The sequence below is a fragment of the Passer montanus genome, unplaced genomic scaffold (assembly GCF_014805655.1).
Source record: "Passer montanus isolate IOZ18808 unplaced genomic scaffold, ASM1480565v1 scaffold21, whole genome shotgun sequence".
In the NCBI taxonomy this organism is placed as follows: domain Eukaryota; kingdom Metazoa; phylum Chordata; class Aves; order Passeriformes; family Passeridae; genus Passer; species Passer montanus.
The window spans coordinates 10462185-10483537 of record NW_024366703.1 but is presented as its reverse complement, the minus strand read 5'-3'; the positions used below and the strand labels follow the sequence as shown (position 1 = coordinate 10483537).

The window sequence follows — 21353 nt, the reverse complement described above, 5'->3', positions numbered from 1 at the left end:
TTAATCTAAAATACTATGTGAACTCTGGGTTTACCATTGATTCAGGATCAAATTTTAACTATTAGGCTGAATGATTATCTCAGATAACCTTGCATCCAACATTATTTCTGCTTTTCGAGCTGAGGCAGCCAGCAGTAAATTAATAGATCTAGTCAGGATTTTTCACTGACTTTGATTTGGAATAAAAACTTCTAAGAAAAAACTTTTCCCATTTCTTACTAGCAGTCTGTTTCCAGTATTTTAGTATTTATTGAAATTGGTCCAACAAACTCCTGAATGCTACCATTTTCTTTATACTCAAATGAATTAATTAATTTTTCAGGATGTACCTTAGCAATATTGATTAGATAAATCAAAGAAATAAAAAAGCTCCTGTTCTTTTCTGGGTTTTTTTGAATATTGTATTTGGGAAACCCACTATTCAAAAATCATTGCTAATATCTAATAGAAATACAGGTACTTGGGTGACAATGAGGGTTTTCCACATCACCTTAATTGTTTGATTATTGTCTCAGCACTGTGAATCTGAACAATCCGGGAGTATTTGTATCCATTATATTAAAATGATTATGTTGTTAATGTAATGGATACAATTTAAAACTACAGTTCATGAAAACTAAGACTAAAGACAAGTTGACTAAAATATTCTCATTGTCCCAGCTGAAGGAAAACCAGGAGTAAGCAAACTCAATTACGGCAACTGGAAAATACCATCAGTTTAGATAAGATTATGCTAGCAATCTCAACAGTGGATTTAAGAAAAGGAGTAATATTCCATGTTTCTTACCAACTGACTTGTTTCTTTTTTCCTTCTCTCCCCACCATAGATGAATTTGCCTCTTATCTTTTTACCTGTTCACAAATCCCACATTGACTATCTGCTTCTTACATTCATTCTTTTCTGCCATAACATCAAAGCACCCTACATAGCTGCAGGGAACAACCTCAACATCCCCATCTTCAGGTAATAACCTCTCCTTATTTGAAAAAAGACTGAGTTGGAGGGATATGATCTATTGCACAAAATGTCTTAAATGTGAAATGATCTGACTGTTATTGGGCTATCATGTAGAACTTCCTTGGTTCCTATGACATATTCAGAGAGGGAATGTCCTTCTGAGAAGTTCTATTAAAACCTTAGTAGAGTGAGGAGAAAGGATATTCCTTTTTTGGGGTCTCAGAGTGGTTAGATGACTAAGGAAAGGTGATATGGGAGAAAGAGTTGTGAATGGACAGCTCTTCATGCAGTTTTGTGAGCTGGCTAACAAGCAGCAATAGTACTAGGTGAATTATACTTTGTGGAAAAGTATTCCACTCGAGTCTGTGTTTCAATTGTATTTCTGGTGGCTGAAGAACCTGAGATATTTTAGGTCATATTTTGCCACTGAGACAGAATTTGGGACTATTTGGTATCTAAAGAATGACTGGGTATTATAGTAAACGATGAGGAAAGAAGGGGAATGCCTTGACTTCAAGGGTGTTTTACACCAGTAGGTGCTGGTCTGTAATAATCCCAGTGAAAAAGATATTCATATAAATTAGCAATTAAAATGCTAGTTCTAAGTGTCAGCAGAATAAATTAGCATAGATAATCTAACATTACTTTAGGCACTGGGCACCCTGAGTTTTGCAGCATTCAGCAGGCCCATGATCCACACATAGCAGCCTGTCTGCAGAAAGCTGTACTCCTGTTTGGTCTTTTGAGCCAGTAAAGGATTTTGTTTCTTCAAGAAAACAGCCCTATTCACCATTGCTTCTGTCAAGCAGAACAGATGTCCTCATGAGAACTTCTTGCTACACTATGAGATAAATGCAGGACCATGCAGGTGGTGTAATTGCTGGTGCCAAGTGGGAGCTACCTGCAGATTGCTCTGTTAAAATCAGCTGGCTGAGCTGATCCTGCAGCTGAGGGGAGTGTGTGTCACACCACAGGCATGCAGGCCGTGCAGTCTGTGCAGCACAGCATGGACTGGGGCCAGCTCAGGTGAACTCTTACATGAACTCTTTCAATGTGCAGGAATCTCCTGGTCAGTGACCTGTCAAGGCAGTGAAGTGGAGCAAGACAGTGCAAAGAAGCCTGTTTATAAGTGAAATAGAGAAATATTTGTGTAGTCCCATCATGTGTAGTGTAATACAGTTTAGTCTTTAAGAATTTCAGTTATTTGAATCCCTGTTGTGTGCAAGAAATTATTTGTTGGAGATGTAGTAGTTTCCTGCAAGCTGAAATCAATGAGTATAATCCTTCTTTGGTGTGTAGCACACTGATCCGCAAGCTGGGAGGATTTTTCATTCGTCGGAAGTTGGATCAGAACCCTGACGGTCGTAAGGATTTCCTGTACAGAGCTTTGCTCTACGTGGTGTGTATTTCTTGTCTTTTTTTCTGTAGGTGGAATTTCACTTGGGTGGCAAGTGGGAAAAGTGGATTCCATCATTCTGGAGATTATTGCTTTGAATTTGTCTTAAGTTTTATGCTGGGGGATTCATTTTTGTATGAAGGTTTGAATTTACAGAATAAAGAAAACTGCATGCTCAGCTCTTTTGAGAATGAGCAGATACCCACCTTGCATAATCCTTATTAAAGAATGAGGAATTAATGCTCTCTGAGTTAACTTATACTCGTTTCACTGATGTCTTTTGTTGTGAGGCATCTCTACATTGATTCACTTAGCACAATGGAAGTCTCTGTTCATGATGGGTTGATGTAATCCTTTGTGCCATTCAGTGTAGTAGCTGTATTTGCATCTCGGAAGATGGGATGTGCTGGGGAGCCAGAAGGAAAGATGAATGTGAATCAACTCCATCAACCATTGCTAGAGATGCTTTTTGAACAAATGTCATTATACTGCTTGTATATTCATGCAAATTCAGTTCCACATGGGCTGGGCTTGTGTCAGGCATTAATTAATTATTGGGTTTTTCCCACAAATACTCATGCCAAGTCATGATCTTCCATTGCTTTTAAAAAAGGTTGCTGACAATATATCTGAAATATAATTGTACGTTATTACACATATGTATGCCAATATAATTAGAATTTTTTTTTCTCTCTTCCAAACTTTTTGTATTCAGCACATAGAAGAATTGTTGAGACAGCAGCAGTTTCTAGAAATATTTTTGGAAGGCACACGATCTCGAAGTGGAAAGACATCTGGAGCTAGAGCGGGTCTTCTGTCGGTGGTGGTGGATGCTCTCTTCTCAAATGCTACTCCTGATGTCCTGATTATACCTGTGGGAATCTCCTATGATCGCATAATTGAAGGTCACTATAACAGTGAACAGCTGGTAAGAGCAATCAAACAACTTGCTTTGCCTAGGGGATTTTCTGCTTATGTGCAGGAAAATGTATTACATAGTTAAAGGTTGTGCTAGTCCTCTGTTCATGGACTCAGGGTTTGTGTTGAGCCATGAATCACAAAATGTCTCTGATGGGGAGTGCTGAGGTACAGGTGACACACTTTAAATGCAAATTCATGACATGACAAATAGTTCAAGGGGATATCTACAGAGAAAAATAGTTCTCTAGATGTACTTGAAGTTATAAGGTGTGTCAAAAGCTTTGGGCTTGCTTTGTCTGTTGTTGTATGCGTTTTAATTTTAAACATAACCTTATAATTGCAAAGTGGAAGAAAAGCAAAACAACCACCTATGTTTTCTAGGGCAAGCCTAAGAAGAATGAAAGTCTTTGGAGTATAGCTAGAGGAGTCTTCAGAATGCTGCGGAAGAATTATGGGTGTGTCAGAGTAGATTTTGCACAACCATTTTCCTTAAGAGTAAGTTTCTTATCTTGAAGGTATTTTTGAAGGTTTGACATTTTTGGTGTTTCAATAGTGGGACACATTTATTTTGACTTTCTCATTGTGGGTTATCATCACTAGCATTGTCTGCTGCAGTCCATTCTGGCAGAACAAAAGTATCCCTGTTTTTGATGAATGTTTGAATCTTTGGACACCTTTGTATTAAGCAGAAAGTCTCAGAGTTGATATATTAGTCAAAACGGTCTAAGTTTTCTTAGTGGTGGGGTTCTTTGTTTAACAAGTGATCTGTAAAATGATCCTCATAATATCTAGTAATTCTTTATGTTGTAGAGACATTTGGATTTGAAGGAAGCTGAATACTGTTTTCCAATTTAATTTAATGATACTGCAATGGTTGAGGAAGGGTGTTTATCTCACTGGATTTTTAAAATTGCTGAGCAAATTAGTAGCTATAAAAGTGTCATGGGTAATATATCATGAAAAGCTGTATATGCTTTGAAAGTCATCATTCATCATTAGTTCACAACTGTTACCTACATCACTTCACTGTATACTGTTCTGTAGTTTCTCAGGGGGTAGTGTGGCAGTATCTGCCTTTACTCTAAATTTTCTCAGATCTCTTTGCAGAATCTGCTGGTACTAATCTACATTTCACTAATCTGTATTCTGCCACAGTATACCTTATTTTTACTGTGACTTTAATAAGATTAAGCACTGCATTAGCAACTTAGTAGAACATTATTCAAATTAATTAGGTGTTCTTCTTTCTGCCCTACTTGTCTCAGGAAAAGCAGTAGGGCTGGAGAGCTTTGGAGGGTTCAGTTACCACAGCATGAAATTATTGTGACCGGCTGTCCTGCATTATAATTAGTGTAGTAGGGAAAGATACTAATTCTCTTCCAAAGGAGGAGGCTTGGGCTATTCTTGGTAGGGAGTTAACAACTCTTCTTGGATCAGTGTAAGGAAAAGAGGGTTATCTGCCCTCCTAATCTAGTGAAATGCTAATCACTCTGTACCTTCCCAGCAGCCTCTGTCAGGTCCCACTTGTACCTGTGTTCCTTATTGTGCTCTAGAATGGTGACAAATGACATAAATCATTAAAGTGTGCCTTAGCTCACATTTGCAGAAGTGTAACTGTAGTTGTGTCAGTCACTGCTTTTCTAAAGCACATGAGCGTTGGGGGTTAATTTTGGGCATCTGCAGTTCTAAGAACACAGGCTTGGAAGCAGAAGAGAGTGTGAAAGAGGCTGTGGAAGTCTTTTAAGCAGCTTTCCTGGGAGGGAGCTGTTTTCCTGACCAGCAGGTTAAGTGGCTCTTTAGTTTCCCATTCTTTACTGAAACTGAGGGAACACAGTGTCCTGAAAACAGAACAGTGTAAATTTTAGCCTATAAGGAGAGGAGTTTGGCTTTTGAGAAATTTGGGATTCAGGAATTCCAAGCATGCAGTACCCTGCCTGCTTCCTGGGGGCTTTAGTTTGTGTCTTGCAACTGGAGTTTTGTACAGCAGTGTTTCCCCTTAGAAGTTCTCTCTCACGGCTTTTGAGGAAGGCAGGAGTAAGCAATAATTACAGTCTCCATGCTGGTTCTGAATGGGTGCTAGGTTTTGCTCTCATTTATGTTAATGAGGCAGTTCTCATTAATTTAATCGTGGCATTCATCTCAAAGGAGTTGTTCACAGCAGGGTGCTGACAGAGGTTATGTGTTGTTTTCAATGCAATTTTTTTATGAAGTACAGATTCCTTGCTGTGGGAAGTCTACTTTTTGCACTAAAGTCAAAAGTGAATAAACTGTTGAAAACTTTTAATATCTCTGACCTTATTACTGCTTTTTTAGTGTGAGCTATTTTTAATCAGTTGCATTTTTAAATAATTGCCTTTTTCCTGTAACAGCATTATCAATTGAATGCAAGAATAAGGTGGAAAAAGTACAAAAAATAATGAGCCTTTTTTTAACAGGAATATGTAAACAGCCAAAGCCAAAAACCTGTGCCTGCTCCTTTTTCTTTGGAACAAGCTTTGTTACCAGCTATACTTCCATCCAGGTAGAGATTTTTTTGGGGGTGTTGTTGAAAGGGAGGACAAGTTGGGATTTGTTTGTTTATCTTTTTTAGTGTTCTGCATTAAATTCCAAGCAGTGTTTGAACTCCCCATGGATAATCTAATTTTTATAGAAAAGTGCAAAACTTAGGCAATTCTAACTGCAGTTTATTATAAGAGTTACATTCTTCATGATGACCTCTGTTCAAATAAATTCAGGTAGACTTTTTTCCTTTTTTTTTTTTTTGTAACCTCTGTTGATTTGTTTATTTTAATTTTATGGGAATAATTTAGGGAGAAAAATGCCATGCTTAGGGAAAAGTAAAGGATTTGTTTTTAAACCTCACAAACATTTCACAAGGTTTTTGGAATAATTCCAAAGCAAATAGGACCTGTGAGTGAGTACTCCTTGTTTTCAAGGAGGCGTCTGTCAGAACTGCAAAACTGCTCAAGGGTTAGTTCTGCTTTTGTTACATAGACATTTTAGCTGTTTTTTCAGGATTTATACAGACCTGTGTGGTCCTAGTGGGGGCAAAGTCAGTCCTGTACCTTTAGAAAGTTGTAAGTCCATACAAAAGACCATTTCTAGTTTGTAGAGAACCTGGGCTCTGTCTTTCAGGCAAATTTGTTTTTTCTACTGTTGTCCATGTTAATTGAAGGAAAAAGAGCAATTGGTGTTACAGGAAAGTCATGATTAGCCATATAAAAAGCTTGCAATTTTTCTTCTGATAGTCTTATCATGGACTATTGTGCAGCGCAAAGAAATAATCAGGAAAAGTTGGTAGAGCTTTTTGCTGATAACATTTTCTGCCCTTACCAGGGCAGAAATGTTATTTTGTGCTGTAGTTCAGTTAAGTGTACATTAAAAAATCAGTTTATATTATTTTACATTTTGATCAGAATCTAAATGTCATCTTGTTAATTTTTATCTGTATTCAGACCTAATGATACTGTGGATGAAGGTGCAGAAGCCTCGCTGCCCAACTCCAGGGATATCACCAGCGAACCCTTCAGAAGAGAGCTGATAGCCAACTTAGCTGAGCACATTTTGTTCAGTAAGTGTTGAAGAGTATCACTACCACAGAATCATAAAGTGGTGTGGATAGGAAGGGACCTTAAAGATCATCTCATTTCAACCCCCCTGCCATGGCAGTGACACCTTCCACTGGAGCAGGTTGCTGTCAGCTGCCTGTTTGGTTTTCTGACAGCATGAATTTTGTGTGGTAATGTCACACTTCTTAGTTGTCTCCATTCAAGTGATCATTTCATGACTTTCTTGACAATTCTCCATGCTTTGTCTCCCTCCATTCTCTTCAAAGTTATTAAACTCTTTTTCTGATCAAGTAGAAGATTTTTGTTCTGTTTGTTGGACTAGTAGACTAAAGTTTCTGTGCTTTGAAGTGCTTGATTGTCATATTGATACATTCATTGCTTGTCTCTTCATGTAAGGAGCTATTGAAGTGTCTTAATGGCATTATTTAAGATCATACATGAACTTATGTAGCTGCATGGACCAGTGTTGCCAGGTTTTATAGGTTGTGGGGTGTATGCTTCAGTCAGTAGGACTATGGCTTGTGGTACCAGAGATACACAGGAAACAGTGCTTACCTTAGTAAATATTTAAGCTTTATTAGGCCTTCTTAGTCCAGGTTACTTTGATTACTTTTACATTGTTTCTAGACACACATAATACACTTTGTATTTCATTCAGTGGGTACAGTTCTGTGCCTACATCAATGTTACTATTTTTTAAATAGTGGGTACTTTTTAATTTGTAATGGTATTTGGAATGTCTCAGATGCTCAAGAAGTTTATCTTGTTCAACTCTAGCTGCTGACAAGTCCTGTGCTGTGATGTCTACCCACATTGTTGCCTGTTTGTTGCTGTACAGACACAGGCAGGTAAGGCTTCTGTGTTGCTTAAATAGCCAATATTGCTTTGGCCTTGTTAATTATTAAAAAAAAAAGTATGGATTTTACAATTGCATGATACTGATTAAAAAAAAGAAAGATGCATTTAAATTAAAGTGGATTTCAGGTAGTCTGAGTGCTGATATTTTAGTTAGCAGCAGGTGCTTGAACACAAGCCATTATTGATGGGATGATAATAAATGCTCATGTGGAAATAAATCTTTGTAATTCAAAATGCTGTGCTTTTTTAAAAGATTATATGGGTCTCATTTGTTGTATTAGGGTTGTTTCATAGATCTCAAAACACATTCACTACTGAATATTCTAGAAACTGTTCCATTAATTTCCAAATTGGTTTTAGTGTTCCTCAGTACTAAAATACTATATCACAATGGCAGAATGATACTAATGTTTACCTGAAGTCTTGTGCATGAAAGTTGGAAGATTTTTTTTTTTCTCCTACAAGTTTGTTTTGTATTTTTTCTAAAAGTCCTTCAAATCTGTTAGATCTGTTACTGTTAGATTACTGTGCAGAAAAATTGTTTAACTGTGTGATTCTGTGTTTATTTCCAGGGAACTGATCTTTCCAGACTGGTAGAAGATTTCTTCTCTATGAAGGAGGAGGTCCTAGCCCGTGACTTTGACTTGGGATTTTCAGGGAACTCAGATGATGTTGTCATGCATGCCATCCACTTGTTGGGGAACTGTGTAAATATCACAAACACGAGCAGAAACAATGAGTTCTTCGTCACTCCCAGCATCACAATACCTGCTGTCTTTGAGCTCAACTTCTACAGCAATGGAATACTTCATGTGTTCATTAAAGAGGCTGTTATTGGTAGGTTTTGGGGTTTATCAAAGAAAGACTTTCTTGTCTTGAAAGTCAAAGTACCTGCACAAAAATCCCTATCAGTTTCTCATGTTATTTGCTGTAATATATTTTTTCAACTCATGTTTACCGTAACAAACAATTCTAAAGCAAACTTGTATTCCGTTTGAGGAACGTTCCCATTCTTTTTTCCCCTCATCCTTTATCTTTCTTGGAAGTATTTGTGTATTGGTCACTGCTATAGACAAGGCACTATGAGGGTTCTGAGCCAACATGGCAAAACCTGTGTTTTGGTGGTGAGCATTCTTTTTATGAGATTTTGTTTTGATCTGACATTACTGGACACAAAATAGTGGTTAAGTCTGTCTTTATTCTTGAATGGTGTGTGTAATATTTGACTGCTTTTAGTCCCAGAAGTGGACAAAACAGAAGTCTGATGTTTCATTTGCCATAAAGCTCTTTGGAAAATTGAACTTTTCCTGTGTTTGTTTCTGCTCCAGCCTGCAGTCTTCACGCGATTCAGAGCAGGAGGTACAGAAATGGTACCAGTGGTGCTTCTCCCAGTTTAATCAGTCAAGAACACCTGGTCCGAAAAGCTGCCAGCTTGTGCTACTTGCTTTCCAATGAATTCACTGTGTCTTTGGTAGGTAATTGCATTAATTGTTTGTTCTGCTTGTTATTTTAAAATTACAGGATGCTTTCTACAAGTGTCACAGCTCTGGTCTGTTCACTGTCAATGCAGTTTGATGGTGCTGGTGTCACACACTGAGTGCCACCTGCTGCTCCTGCAAGTGCTGAAGTGGGTGATGCTGGGCTGGGCCTGGGACACTTCTGCTTTGCTTTAGGCCTTTCCTGAGAAAGGCAGCATTAAGAAACCCACCTCGAGTTGTGGGAAGCTGAGAGAGCAGTTCCTCTAACATATTTTGTATAATTCCTGTCATTAGATCATCACAGCTGTAATTTTGCATTCTGCCCAAACTATTTTTTTTCCCCTAAAGAAACAAAAGCTGTTTTTGTTTCTTTTACAAAAGAAACACTCATTGTGAGTACCCAGCGCCTATGAGTTTGCACAGGTGATTGAAATTGCGTTGGGAAGTAAGGCTCTATATTCTAAAGATATCCCTTATTTGCATAGGAGTGCAGCTCTTATGTTGTGCCACACCTGGTACTTGGTGGAAATTTTCAACATGGCCTGACTTCAGTTTTTGTTGTGACAAAACATTGACGAGAGCTGATGTTATCTCACTTTTCAGACACTGTGTACCTCCAATTTTAAGTGCTAGATGTTATTTTTTCTTATGTGTAGAAGTTACTTAAAATTCTAGAGATTCTCAAATTAGCTCTTACATTTGTACTCATAATTGGCTCATGCATTTTTACGGAAGCATAAGCCAAATCTGGTATTTTTGTCTTGGTAATAGTGTTAGCTCATACACTGGAGTTCTTTAGTAATATTATCCTTCTGCTTTCAGAGTTAATAATTGATTATTATTTTTTAACTAAGAAAATATTTCCTAAATTATTACAAATGTAAAAGAAGTTGGGTTTTTTTATCCGGTTTCAAAACACATCAGAGAATTTCTTGAAAGTGTAGTTTCCTTTAAATTCCAAATAGATCACTGTTACGAGTGTCAATAATTTTAATTTTATGATGATTGTGTTCCATAACTGTTAACAAACTAAAATTTGGTTAGAGGCTATTAAAAAGGGAGAATATTTAATATGGCTTTCTACCAGTGGTAATGCATTTTGGAAGAATCTTGGATGTGCTTTAAATATCCTATGTCACTATAATTTTTTTTAATGTCTGCCAGGATAAACACGAGGGTGGTGCATTGGGGTTATGCTGATAAAAGTTTAACAGCTTGCATAAAGGAAATAATACTGCTATAGAAAACATTCATACTGAACAGGGAATGGTGTTGCTTTAATGGGTGTAATGGATGTGACTTTTTCACTGCATTCCTTTATGTTGTGCAGCCTTGCCAGGTGATCTATCAAGTTTGCCACGAGTCTGTGGAAAGGCTGATCCAGTATGGCATTCTCCTGGTGGCTGAGGTAAAGTGGCAGAGATACTGTGGCAGTGGGGTACTGTACTATGGGTGCTTTGTGCTCCTTAGTTTTGATACTTGTTCTAAGAACATATTGTCACTGAAAGCTAGTAACAATGTGCCCAGGACTGAGACTGCTTCATTCCCCTGTTCCTAAGCATCAGACAGTTGGACACAGTCAGTCTGTGGTGCTTCATGACTCTGTGTAATTCATTTTACCAGTAAGGCTACTAAGGAAGACACCTATTTTTGTACTGTCTTGAGACTTGGGATTTATTTTATTATTGCAGCCCTTTCAAATGTAGCATAGCTACATGGATTTTTTACTTTCTACTCTACAGGAGTCAGGAGTCCAGACATTTTGTCATTCTTAATTCCTTTGTATTGATCTCAGAATTACTGTAAAACTCCTCAGCTTGCAGCTTCAAGGCTGTAGGGGAGTCGCTGTATGGTGCAGTTTGCCAGAGGTGCACAGTGCAAAGAAAACCTTAGAGGAGTTGAGGCAGCTGATTCAGCATATCTTTGCTTCATAAACTTCTTTTTTGTGCACAGTAAACAAACCTTGGCACCCAGGAGGAAGCAAGAAAAAAACCCAGTCTTTTTCACCAAATGTCTCTTCTCTCTCCTTTTCTCAATGCTGCCTATAATTGAGTCTCACTTGCATCCATTAAATATTGGTTAATAAATGCATTAAGTCAGATGAGATTATAAAGTAAACCTATTGCTTTCCTGAATTTGGAGTTTTACCTATTTACCACCTTGTTTTTGCAATTTAAGCAGGATGATCAGGAGGATGTTAGCCCCAGTCTTACAGAACAGCAGTGGAATAAAAAACTCCCTGAGCCATTATCTTGGAGAAGTGATGAGGAAGATGAAGACAGTGATTTTGGAGAGGAACAGAGAGATTGCTACCTGAAGGTAATATTTTCCTTATAATGTTGAACCCTTTTGTGAGAGATACAAGTTACTTTGCTTATTCAGAACAGGTACTGATAATTTTTTTGGGGGGGAGCGGGTTTTTGTTGCTTTGCAATGTTAGTATTTTTGTACAGTCCATTTGTTTCCTTCCCATGAGGAAAACAGCTGAAGAAACATAAACAATCTTTACAGGGAGGTGGAAGAGCAATGGGTTAGAGTACTGAAAAATGATAAAGACTCAAGTACATTGGTTTTACTCTTTACATGCAGTCTAAAAGGGGCACATCCAGCTGGTATTTGTATTCAGCCTGTATTTCACTTCATAGATTGCTTATGTTGATTTTAGATGTATTACTGTTTTTCTCAGAGCTGACACAAACGCTCTTTAGGATATCTTGTTAACACATGAAAACTTCTGTCTGTCTCTGTGAATGTAGGGCAGCCCTTCTGTTGGCTGCAGAACAGCATGATGTCTTTAATTTTATCTTGGGAAAATAGTAGTACTCTAAAGCAGGAAAAAATAGCATTGGTCTGTGATGTTCAGTGCCTGGTTTTTTGCTCATGATAAACCTTTTTTTTCTACTATGCTCCCATATTGTGCTGTGCCCCCACACTTGTTTTTGTGCTTTTGTTTCTATTTTGGTTGCTGTTTAGATATGTTATGCCTTGCAGATAATTTCTGGTTTCCACTCTGTCACTGAACCTTTTGTTACCTTTTCTTAGGTGAGCCAGTCTCAAGAGCATCAGCAGTACATCACCTTCCTGCAGAGGTTACTGGGACCATTACTGGAGGCATACAGCTCTGCTGTCATCTTTGTGCACAATTTTAGTGGTCCTGTTCTAGAGTCTGAGTATATTCAGAAGCTGCACAGGCACTTAATAAGCAGGACAGAGAGGAATGTTGCTGTGTATGGTATGTTAAACTGGTTTTGGAACTGGGTTTGATTCATTCTGCTTTTTCTACCACAAGGTAGCCCAAATTGAATTTGTTTATCTCTGTGTTTTCTCTCTTGCAGCTGAGAGTGCTACCTACAGTCACGTGAAAAATGCAGTGAAAGTCTTCAAGGAAATTGGAGTAAGTGTTTGGTGCTCAGAGCTGGCAACTGTTAAGTTTCATTTCAATAATGAGCACGATTTGGACATTTCAAGGAATCTGTTCAGTGTCATTTTAAAATCAGTGATTGTATCTGTGGAAATGTATTGTGGGTTTGGAGCATTTTGGTTTCCTTTAGGCTGAGGGCTGTAACAGAGACCACAAGCTCTAGAACAGAGTACTTCTTGCCCCTGGGAAGGCCTGTCTGGATGGATGGGTGACTAGACATTTTTATTCACAGCAAATGAAGTTCTCTGTTCTACTCCATGTCCCTATGGAACAATATTGAAAGGCTGAGAACATGTTCTGTGCTCAGTAATAGCTAAATTTAATTTTGAAGTCTACTTAAATCTTTAAAAAAGCATTAGTTATTGAATTTTGGCTTAGCAGTGAATGATGCTCCAGAAGAACCATCCTTATACACCTTAAGTGTTCATCATGAGGATGCAAGTCTTCTTTAAGATAAACATTCAGTTTTGTACTTTACCACTAGTATTTTAAATCATAAATCATCCATCTAGATTTTGCAAGTGAAGTGTTTTTCTTTCACCAGACTGGCATGGCTTCCTGAATGCCAGATAAGGTACAACATTATAATTTAGAAAGTATTGACATTTAGGCAGAATGTTGCTGGATATGAGTTTTGAAGTTTTTGCCTTTAAATTCTAATGTATTGACTAATCCAACAATACTTGGCCTAGTAAAGGTATCTTTCTGTAGACTCTGAATAGCTGTGAGGAAAGCACATACTGAATCCATAATTTTCCAACATCAGGATAAACTAGAATGAAAAGTGGAACTAGATAATGTTTGCTGAGCATCTTTTATAGCATAGCATCTGAATTCTTGTTTTTACAGTGCTTACACTTTCAATTGGATGTCTTTGATTGGTTGTTAAGATTTGGCTGTTTCTCATGCACTGTACTTATTTCTCAATTTACTTTCTTCCATAACCCCTGAAGGGCTTCAACCTTGAAGGGCTTCAGTCTTGAGTGAATTGTAATAATACCTAATGACATTGCCATCTAAGCCTTCAAGAAAGGAAAAGAAAGAAGTCTTGTAAACAAGGGAAAACTTACTATAGACCATAACATTTTAATTTCAGAAGAAAGAAGATTCCTTCAACACGGTGATGTTAAAGGAACATGGTGATTCCTTTAACATGTGTTCGTGCTGTGTTTCAGGTTTTCAAGCAGACTCAGCAAAGGAAAGACACCATTTTGGAACTCGGCACTACGTTCCTACCTCAGAGCAACAGGCAGAAACTACTGGAATTCGTCATGAGCTTCATGGTGTTATAGACCACACACAGCACCTTTGTCCAGGGACACGAGGACAAGTTTTGAGACTGTGGCAAAGCCTGGGGACATTTGCTAATCCTTCAGAGTGTAAGGTGCCACTGTCTGGGTAAGGCCTTCTCTGACTTGAACTACTGGAAGACAAGTGCCTTCTTACGTGTGCATTTATGGGTTTCTTACAGTCCCAGTCCTGTTGTGATACAGCGATACTCAGATGACACTTTCGATACAAGTAATTTAACATGTTGCAAAAAAAAAGATAAATTATTAGACTTAGATGTAAAAAAAGTTTTATCAGTGTTACATTTTAAACAAACTTTTAAAGACTGTAACAGATGCACAAGTACACATATTGGTTCTGTAGCTAACCCTGAGATCTTGAGTTTAGTGGCAACACAGCTTATGGCTTAACCAAGTAACTTTCATTCCAATTCAGTTTTATTGTTTTAATAAATGGCTCAAAAATTTTGCTTAGACAGGCTATATACTTCATGAATAAAGCCATAGTTTTTCATAAGTGTTAACATAAATGCCAAAATTCTAATGAAAATTACAGGTACAGACATCTGAGAATAACGATCATGTAGCAGGTGATTGTGAGAAATGTCAGCAGGCACACCTTGCACTATTGAAACTGTGTAGTGCAGTGGTAAATTGCACTAATCACTGCTGTCAGGAGGAATGTGAGAGTGTTCTTGCTTTTATTGTGGCATCTGTCATTCAGCCAGATGAGTCAGGAAACAGTTGCCTGAATGTGAATATCTTGTAAAATCTTAGATTATTTAAATGAAAAAAACCTAATAAGTTCAGGGTTTTGTTTTGGTTTGGTGGTTTTTTTTTTTTTAATTAATAGGATGTCAGATTTTTTTAAGTGGAGTAAAGTCTTGATTTGGTGAAGTAAGTTTTAATTTTGACCCTAAAAATTTCAGCAATAATTTCATCAATTCTTTGGAAACAAAGTGTTCATATTATATTCTGTTGTTGAGCAGATCTAAATTGGTATGAAGTAGTAGCTCTAGAAACACAGAAATATAAACAATGTACTTTATACTGTGATCTAACTAACTTACAAATAAAATTGATTCACAGGCAAAACTGAATGATGAATAAATTCTGTCCTATGAAACAGGACTCTGGTGTTGCAATTTGATCCTTTTTCATGGAGGACTTGCACTGTAGATTTCATCTTCCCTTCATGTAAGGGCAGATTAGATTGCAGCCTGTAGTCCTGTATTTTAGTACAGCTGATTTAGCTGAAGCAATAACTTGGTGGTATGTGAAGCTGGTTTGCTTGTGAAATGTATTTTCCCTCCTTTATGCCTTCTAGATGAGGGAAATTAAACATTTCCTTTGCTGCATTGCTTTGCTTGATTCTCACATCCTGGCCTTGTGAGCAGAAAATCCCCCAAACTTCATCATGTAATCTCTGTTGCTTAACATAAACATGGAAAATCATACTTGAATCCCAGCACTTGCACTGTTATGCCAGCACAAAAGTGATGCACACAATTAGAGTTTGTGGCCAAGGAGCTTGCATTTGTACTGCACATTTGTCAACAAGAATATTTCTGTAAGTTTTTTATTAAATGCTATTAATATTTGAAAGCTGCAGTTTATAGTTTATTAGCATTATACTGTTAGCACTGTGAGATGCATGTGTTTTGTCACTAAACCAGGTGCTCTACAACACTTAAAGAATTTCTGAACCAAAGCTACATTAATATGGATAAACACTGACCCTTGAGTCGCTTGTGTTCTTATGTCCTTCTGCTGTCTCAGCAGGACTGACTACATCACATAATTTGTTTTGTGAAGGCTACCAGCTGTTTAGAAAACAGTTTCATCTCATACTCACTGATGTGCACTGTTCATCCACCTGATGAATTCTCCATACAATGTTTGTTGCTGATGGCTTCCATTTAATATCAAAAAAAAGTCTAGGTGCTTCTGAATAATGAGCTCTCATAGTTTACTGCACTTCAGCAAATCTGAAGTGTACTAACAGCAATGTTTGTACATTAAAAAAAAATTTAAAATGAAGCAATATGAAGCAAACAAAACTTGAGTCATTTTATTAAGAATGTTTTGCCAACTGAGGTATTAGTTACCATAAAACCCAGGAGTACTGTGGCCACTGGAATGTTCTGGCTAGGTGTTGCAACTAAAATAATTTATAGCTCACATTAAAAAAATAATTAAAAAATAAATCTGGTTAACATAAATCAATGAGTGGATAATAATGCATGTGAATACACATAAATGGATACTTGTATATGCAGGGGGGAGGGACACCTCTAAAACTGTTTTGGTTTTGTATGAAAAAAACCTGCATGTGATAGATTGGTACTATGAATCATATGCCACTGGAAGCCCTTGCATTCTGCAGCAAGTGTGTATGATGTATACATGTATATATGCTAGTATGTGTGTTCTGACATAACATCTATGCTTTTCCCTGAAATTAAAGCACAGAATGTAAAATTATCAGGCTGTAACAGTCAAAAAGACTAAAACCAACACTTGCACTGTATTTACACCTTCAGTGTCTTCTGATTTTATTAACTTTTCATGTTTGCTTTGCTGTTATAATTCCAGGTCGAGTTGATTTCAGTAAAGTTAACCAGTAAAAGAGAAAGGACTGGCCCTGAATTATCACAACTGTATTTTAAGACTTTATAAAGACTTACATGAGTCTCGTAATTCTTATGAGCATAATACTCAGGTGTGCAAACCTTTTTGGGCCAGTGTCTTTTCATGCTACGAGAAATGTAACCTTTCCACGCCCATCCTGTCGATGTCCCGTTTTTAGAGAGATGGAAATGTGGGATTGCACTCCCCAGGTTCCCCGAGTTCACTGCCTGCAGTCTGGGCAGGGCACTGGCTCTGTGCCCTGGGCAGCACAGGGCTGCACTCACCACCTCTGATCAGGAAGCATAGACACACACTTGCATTCAGCTGCCTGCCTGCTCCTCTGAGAAGTGCCCCAAGCACCGCGTGGAAGAAGGGTGAGCTGGGAGGTGATGTAAGATACTGTTGTTTTTGTGTTTCTGTGCTGATGAGCCGGGAACTGCTGACTGGAGAATGTTACCGTGTTTTACCTGTTATGTGTAATGCGTGTTTGTTGTAGAAGCACAGAGGTGTACTGGAGTCATTTTAATAAATTAAACTGTTTGCTAATATGACATTTAACAAGCTCCTCTAGTGTTCTTTTGATTTATTATTTTTTGTTGTTGTGGGTTTTTTTAAATAACTCGCTGAGATAATTTATTCAGTAACTTCGTTACACTGCAGGTAGTTTCTGAAATTAAATCATTAAAATCCCTCATTGTAGATGTATCTCTACCAGTGTATGAGCTAGTGCAGAGACACTTAAAAAGCAGGTTGAAGTGACATCCCAGATCCTGAGCCCCTGTTTTGTTGCAAAGTGGAGGTGCCATTTTGCCTCCCTGTTCCCCCATCCCCACAAAGTCCTTGTACATGGAGTTCTTTTGCAGTTCCTTTCTCCTCATAGGGGTGTTTCTGTGTCATTCAGGAGCCTGGGATGGCTGTGATGCTGCAGACTTCCCTTCTTATGGTGATTTCAAGCTGACCTGGAGTGAATAAACACCTGTCAGCAATTGTGACAGCATCTGGCAAATGTGAATTAATTGGAATGGGGCTTTAATATAATAAAACCTGCATAGATGATCATTACCTAAATTGAGAAGGAGGGATGCTGCTTGACTCTTCAGGAAAAAAAGTTATAATCAGCTGATTCTGTAAGAGGCCTCTAGCAATGTTCACATGCAAGCAAGGCTCAATTAATTGACAACTCTAGGCTGAAGCAGGAAACTTAAAATTAAATTATTGTCAGTATCTTGAATTAAACCCAATTCTTGTTGGTGATGACCTTATATGTTATTTCTGTTAATGTCTTCCTATTTCTCAGTCTTTTGAAATCCCAAATGTCAGATAAAGCACTTATCTCTAGTTCTTGCTTAATTCAGTTTTTCTATAATAAAAGCTTGTCAGGCTTATTTAGAAGGATCATTGCTTTGAGCTCTCTGCTTTGTTCTCTTATGGTACATCGTGTTTTGAGTAGCTCTGTGTTTTCAAGGTAAGATCCACATTGATCTCAGTTGCTGCTTGAAACATTTTCTTTCCAGTCTTTATTTATAGATGTTCCTTGTGGTTTGCACTGCTGGACAAGAATTCTTGTCCTTATTTATTCTCCTGTAAGTTGGCCAACCTGTTAATGTAATTATCTAAAAGATATTATCGTAGTTGATGCTATCTTTAGAGTAAGGGACTTTCTGTCTTTTCTGAAGAAACATGTAGGAAATGTTAATCATTGTATGTTGGGCCAGAGTTCAGGCCTGAGAGACCATGAACCCCAGAAAGATTTTCAGCTTTCATCTGTCATAAAGCATTGACAGTTAAGAGAAACAAAAGCTATTTAATTAATTGCTGAGTAACTATTAGTTACGTAAATCTATGTGCATGTAATTATGCAGTGCAAAATTTCAGTAAAAGACACATAGCTTAATTGCTGTAATTTGCATGAAAAGGTTGTTCTGCAGCACAGTAATTATGTTGGTTGTTAAACTGATAGTATTTACAATGTCTTGGTCTCAAATGTTTTCCAGAGTGACAGTCCCTGAGAGGTGAGGACACCCAGATGTGGAGATCAGATGGTGTAAATTAGGCTGAAATATTCACTGAACCGTGAATGGCCTTAGACACGTCACTTCTGATGTTGTTTTCTATTTTCATTAGGAACTGCATGAATTTTGTAATTTGAGGTACAGGTATGAAGTGGATTTTTTCCTCTCCTTGAAACACAAGTCACAGCCAGAATGAAAGAATTTTGGAGTTGAGGAGTGGACACGATTTTAGATCTGTTCTGAGTCTTGTCTGTTCCGTATCTTCGTTAATGACCTTGGGAATGGAAGAGAATTTGCTCTTTACATTTGTAGGCAACAAGAGAAAGCCAGGTAGTCCAGTGGAGGACATCATGATCCTAGGGGTAATGATACATTTTGGAAAGATCTGAAAGCAAAAAGAAGAAAGCCATTCAAGCCAGGGAAGTACAGTGCATTACATCTGAGAGAGGACCAGCTGATGTACAGGCACAGGAGAGGAAATAAACCAGCTGTGTAGCAATCTTCAGAGAAAACTCCAATTTGCTGGCAGACCACAAGCAGAAAGTGACTTAGAAGGGTCCTGCTGCCAAGGAAAGGGCAGGTTTCATTTAATGGTACCTTTACTCCTGCACATGAGTGACAAACACAAGGCAAAATTTGTTTCTGCTGGTCAGAAGACAGATGGAGTGCCAGCAGGGAGCAGGAAAGGACTGGGGAAGAAATCAGACATCACATTGTCTTACTGGGTTTTGTGGGCCTTTTCATAGAGAAAGGTGTAGGAGTCTCCTACCTCAACCAGTATTAAAATCCCTGGTGACTGGAAAAGGGGCAAGGAATCCTGCCCCTGGCATTTTCATCTTCCAGAGTGTTCCTGGCAGATAACAATAATAAATTACAAATTAACCCTGTAATCTGTTAACAGTTTACAGTTTAACTCTGGCATTGCTTTGGAAATACTGAAAGCCAAGTGATATTTCCTGAGCTTTGGGTTTACTCCTGGCTTGACTATTGCATTATCTCAGGAGTTCAGGCTCTAGTGATTGTATCTACGTAAAGAAAACAACATTTATAAATGCCACAGAATTGACAGTGGCACTCTTTTAATGCATTTTTGTTGGAAGAGTTTCCAGTCTCCCCCCAAAAGTACTTAAGCAGCCTCTTCCAGAGAGCTCTGTGCTGTGTAACTGGTACCTGGGATGGTTTGTTGGCTGCTCACTGTGGTGTGTCTGTAAAACCAGTGTCACACCTTTGATTTGGTGTCCATCTTCAGATGAGGCTGAGGAAGGGCTGAGGTTTTGTTCCCAGTTAAACATTTTCTGTATCTGTAGGCAAGTTTCAGGGGCTCACCTTGCAGTCATGTTAATGTACATGACTTTTAAATTTAGCTGAAGCCTAATTTTAACCAGCTCTCTTAAAATCAGACTTCCTCTTGTCTCTGCAGGATGGAGAAGGCCAATTAAACTACTACCTGTCAGAAGGCAGTAAAAGCCTTTTTCTGTGTTTATATTTCCCCTTCATTAAACTAAATTACCATAGTTCACCACCTTTGCCTGCAAATCTCCCTTTGTCTCACTGGCTGGCTGGCCATTTATAGCCTCCAGTTTCCTTAGTGTACCCTTGAAAAAATGTTTTTATTTAATCCCCCAAAAGAAATCACTGTGTGTAATAAAATTAATATTCCCTCTTCTAGGAGATGAAGTTTAAACATGTTTTGTGTTTACATTTTTGTAGTCGTCAGATATGTGAGTTAATTTTTGTACTGGACTTTAAAATTCCTGCATTCCTCCCTCAAACCTGCAGATTCTGTCCCTTTTACCCCAAAATGTTTCTTCTTGTCCAAGAGCCTAGCAAAACTGGTTTAGATATTAGGAGAATTCCATCCCTTTACCAGCTGTAATCATTAACCCAAGTTGTAGTTTACAGAAGTCAGAAGCAAAGAAGCATGGAAATATTAGAAGCTGGCATTTCTGGGTATACTCCTGAGAGCTGGGAGAGCAAACCAGGGCAGGAGGTTGTGTGTGTGTCTTCGTCTTTTAGTTGGTTTATATGAAGTTATCCCTTTGTCAATGCAGATGGCAGTAAAAATGAAAAATGTTGGAATCAGTGACACATGTAGTTAATTTTCTGAACTAAGTAAATTAGGTACAAATTAATTATTGATAATTCAAAGGAAAATGCTAGATAAGAAATTGGAGCAGCTTTTCTATCACTTTCAACTATCAGCAGTCCAGGGCTCCTTTATCTCTTATTAAAGCCCCAGTTCTTCATCTGTTAAAGAATCAGATCAAAATGATGCAGCAGCCCCAAGACCTTGCTGCTGCACTTGCCTGGTGTGTCGAGCCAGGCTGCAGATTCATCTAAACTGGAAGGTGGGTTTGTGCAGGAAATTCTGGGTATGCAAGACCTCCTGGAGGTAACAGTGACACAGTGAGACTCCTGGTCCAACTAGCTCAGGGTGATTTTCTTCTTCAATACAGTCTCCTCCAGTTCTCCCTGTTGCTCCTGTGTGACTACAGCAGTGTCCTTTGTCCTCCCTGGTACACTGATTTCTCTCTCCCAGCTCATTTTCACACAAGGGGGTAACCCAGAGTCTGTCTGCTCACTGCTGTGTAAACAACATAAGGGGTTCTCTTTAAATTGCCTAAGAAAACACTTTTCCCCCACTGTTTGCCTGCTTTAACATTCAGGCTCTACTTTTATGAATTGTGTCTCAGATCTATCACAGCTACTATAAAATTAAATAAAACCAGACTTTCCGAAGGAGTTGCCACTTATGTCCATGAGTAGAAAATATTCCTGATGGCTGTAAAACGGGATTAAGGACATTGCATTTTTAACTTC

At 38.1% G+C, this 21353-nt stretch overlaps 1 protein-coding gene across 8 annotated transcripts in view; it reads left to right on the top strand.

Annotated features, from left to right (window-relative positions):
• Nucleotides 1-17082, top strand: part of GPAM (glycerol-3-phosphate acyltransferase, mitochondrial) — a 29678-nt gene extending 12596 nt beyond the window's left edge. For 7 of the 8 annotated variants that reach the window (XM_039708925.1, XM_039708924.1, XM_039708921.1 and 4 more), the window contains exons 9-22: nucleotides 828-964; nucleotides 2258-2357; nucleotides 3070-3282; nucleotides 3657-3770; nucleotides 5711-5796; nucleotides 6731-6846; nucleotides 7622-7692; nucleotides 8275-8539; nucleotides 9031-9173; nucleotides 10511-10588; nucleotides 11359-11499; nucleotides 12223-12412; nucleotides 12516-12574; nucleotides 13777-17082. In XM_039708925.1, coding sequence (XP_039564859.1) covers nucleotides 828-964; nucleotides 2258-2357; nucleotides 3070-3282; nucleotides 3657-3770; nucleotides 5711-5796; nucleotides 6731-6846; nucleotides 7622-7692; nucleotides 8275-8539; nucleotides 9031-9173; nucleotides 10511-10588; nucleotides 11359-11499; nucleotides 12223-12412; nucleotides 12516-12574; nucleotides 13777-13893 — 1830 coding nt within the window. In that variant the 3' untranslated portion in view covers nucleotides 13894-17082. The remainder of the gene's footprint in view (nucleotides 1-827; nucleotides 965-2257; nucleotides 2358-3069; nucleotides 3283-3656; nucleotides 3771-5710; nucleotides 5797-6730; nucleotides 6847-7621; nucleotides 7693-8274; nucleotides 8540-9030; nucleotides 9174-10510; nucleotides 10589-11358; nucleotides 11500-12222; nucleotides 12413-12515; nucleotides 12575-13776) is intronic. The other variant, XM_039708923.1, reaches the window with a different exon arrangement.
• Nucleotides 17083-21353: the final 4271 nt, after the last annotated feature.